This window comes from Ciona intestinalis, chromosome 14 (genome assembly GCF_000224145.3).
Source record: "Ciona intestinalis chromosome 14, KH, whole genome shotgun sequence".
In the NCBI taxonomy this organism is placed as follows: domain Eukaryota; kingdom Metazoa; phylum Chordata; class Ascidiacea; order Phlebobranchia; family Cionidae; genus Ciona; species Ciona intestinalis.
Window position 1 is genome coordinate 1910225 of NC_020179.2, and position 1796 is coordinate 1912020.

At 33.6% G+C, this 1796-nt stretch overlaps 1 protein-coding gene across 2 annotated transcripts in view; it reads left to right on the top strand.

Moving 5' to 3' along the window:
* LOC100187277 (chromatin target of PRMT1 protein) overlaps positions 1-1630 on the top strand; it is a 4949-nt gene extending 3319 nt beyond the window's left edge. For both annotated transcript variants that reach the window (XM_002127305.4, XM_009862443.3), the window contains exons 5-6: positions 1041-1094; positions 1165-1630. In XM_002127305.4, coding sequence (XP_002127341.3) covers positions 1041-1094; positions 1165-1421 — 311 coding nt within the window. In that variant the 3' untranslated portion in view covers positions 1422-1630. The remainder of the gene's footprint in view (positions 1-1040; positions 1095-1164) is intronic.
* The last annotated feature ends 166 nt before the right edge of the window (positions 1631-1796 follow it).

Consider the following 1796-nt stretch of genomic DNA (forward strand, 5'->3'; position numbering starts at 1 on the left):
ACTGTCACATATTGCTCCCTAGCGACACAGGCGTTTGTGCTGGCGAAAAATGACCAATTAGACTTTTGTTCTTTGGAAAAATTGCTACAAGATTGTATTTTGATTTTTTTGATGACGTCATCAAATTTTGAATGACATCATCAGAAATCTTGTATTTATGTGTAATTAGGGTTTTTAGGTAAAAATTACATTACAGGAATCTATTGCAAAGTTGATTCCTGGTTTGTTTACTACCGAACTAAAATGATTGTTTGAATTGGTGATGTCAAAGGGATCAAATACGTCATTATAACCTGATGACGTCATTTTTTGAAAGTTTATTCTCGCTAAAATCCTAACAAAACTTGCCAAAAACGTATTAATATGAATTTAAAGGTAGAAACAATGTGTAGAAGCAAAATGAAGTTAGATAATATACACAAAAACATATTTTATGTAAAAATTGTTTCATAATACCTAAAAAACCAGTAGAAACAGCTGACATAGCTGTTTTTACGCAAAATCACATTTTTAACCGGTAAAATAGGCGGGGAAGCCTCACAGCAACATAGAGATCAAATAAAATCGCTTTTATTGGACAGAATGACGTTAAAACCTTGATTTTTGGGCAGAATATGAACCATCTTCTTAAAAAATACTTAAAGGATTTTCTAATCAAGTTTGGTAAAAACTTTTAAATGCTATGATGCCTTTTTCAAACGTTAAATTGGTAGATAATTCCTTCCTCTTTCAAATAAATTCAACTGTAAGAACTTTTACCAACTATAAAAAAAATTATAAACATTTTTGTGAACACCTCTTTCAAAATGCATATTTGCATTACTCGTCCCTAAGGAGTTAAACATTTATTTGAACAAAAACTGTAGCCTGGGTTAAATTTTAAATTTAAGCTCTGTATTTCCTTATACTATGTTATAGCTCTGGGCTATGACCCATGCTAACTGGAGTGACTGTTGTAAAAAGTGTGTTATCTATTATATAAATATGTGATACACTGCCAACGTTTTTCTGTAGACTTAATGTAATTATCTGTTTTTTAGGTTTTAGAAGTGCTACTACCAGCAGAGCAAGGGGGACTTTTAGTCGTGGTAGAGGTACTGAAAGCAGTTGTAGTTAACCTGTGTTTAAAAGTAAACTTGTATTTTATTACTTATTTCTTTTAAGGATCTGTCAGAGGAAGAGTACTGACATCTCCGCTCAGTGGAAGAATTACCAAAAGTGTTCGCGGCAACTTTAGAGGGCGAGCTCGGGGTGCGTTTAGGGGCTCCCGGGGTCGTGGGGCTTCTGTGGGTCGAGGTGGGAAAATAATAAAAAAAGAAGTCTCCAAGGATGCTTTGGACAATGATCTGGACTCCTACATGTCAAAGACCAGGGGCTCGATGGATGCAGAGCTTGACGAGTATATGGCTAACCATATTTGAAGCAAATTTCTCCAAACTTTAGACACAGAATGAGTTTTATCGATTAACCAACTCTGTAGAATGCCCAAACGCGGCCTTGGTAACATGTTTATGGAACTGTTGTGCGTTTAAAAATCAACGTAGTTTAAGTGAACATTTTATATCTCGTACTGGATCACTTCATTACCATTTATTGAAAGTATTGTAAATAAAACTTCCGTTTCTAAAAATGTGAAATTTATGAGCTTAAAAATGAAGTAAAAAGATATGGAAAACCTGTTTATTGATAGCAGTCTATAACTACTTAAAACATAGTATGACTAAAATGAAAACTTGAACTTTATTAAGTAGCTTGCTCAAATATAATTGTTTTGGACTACCGTAATTACATTGATG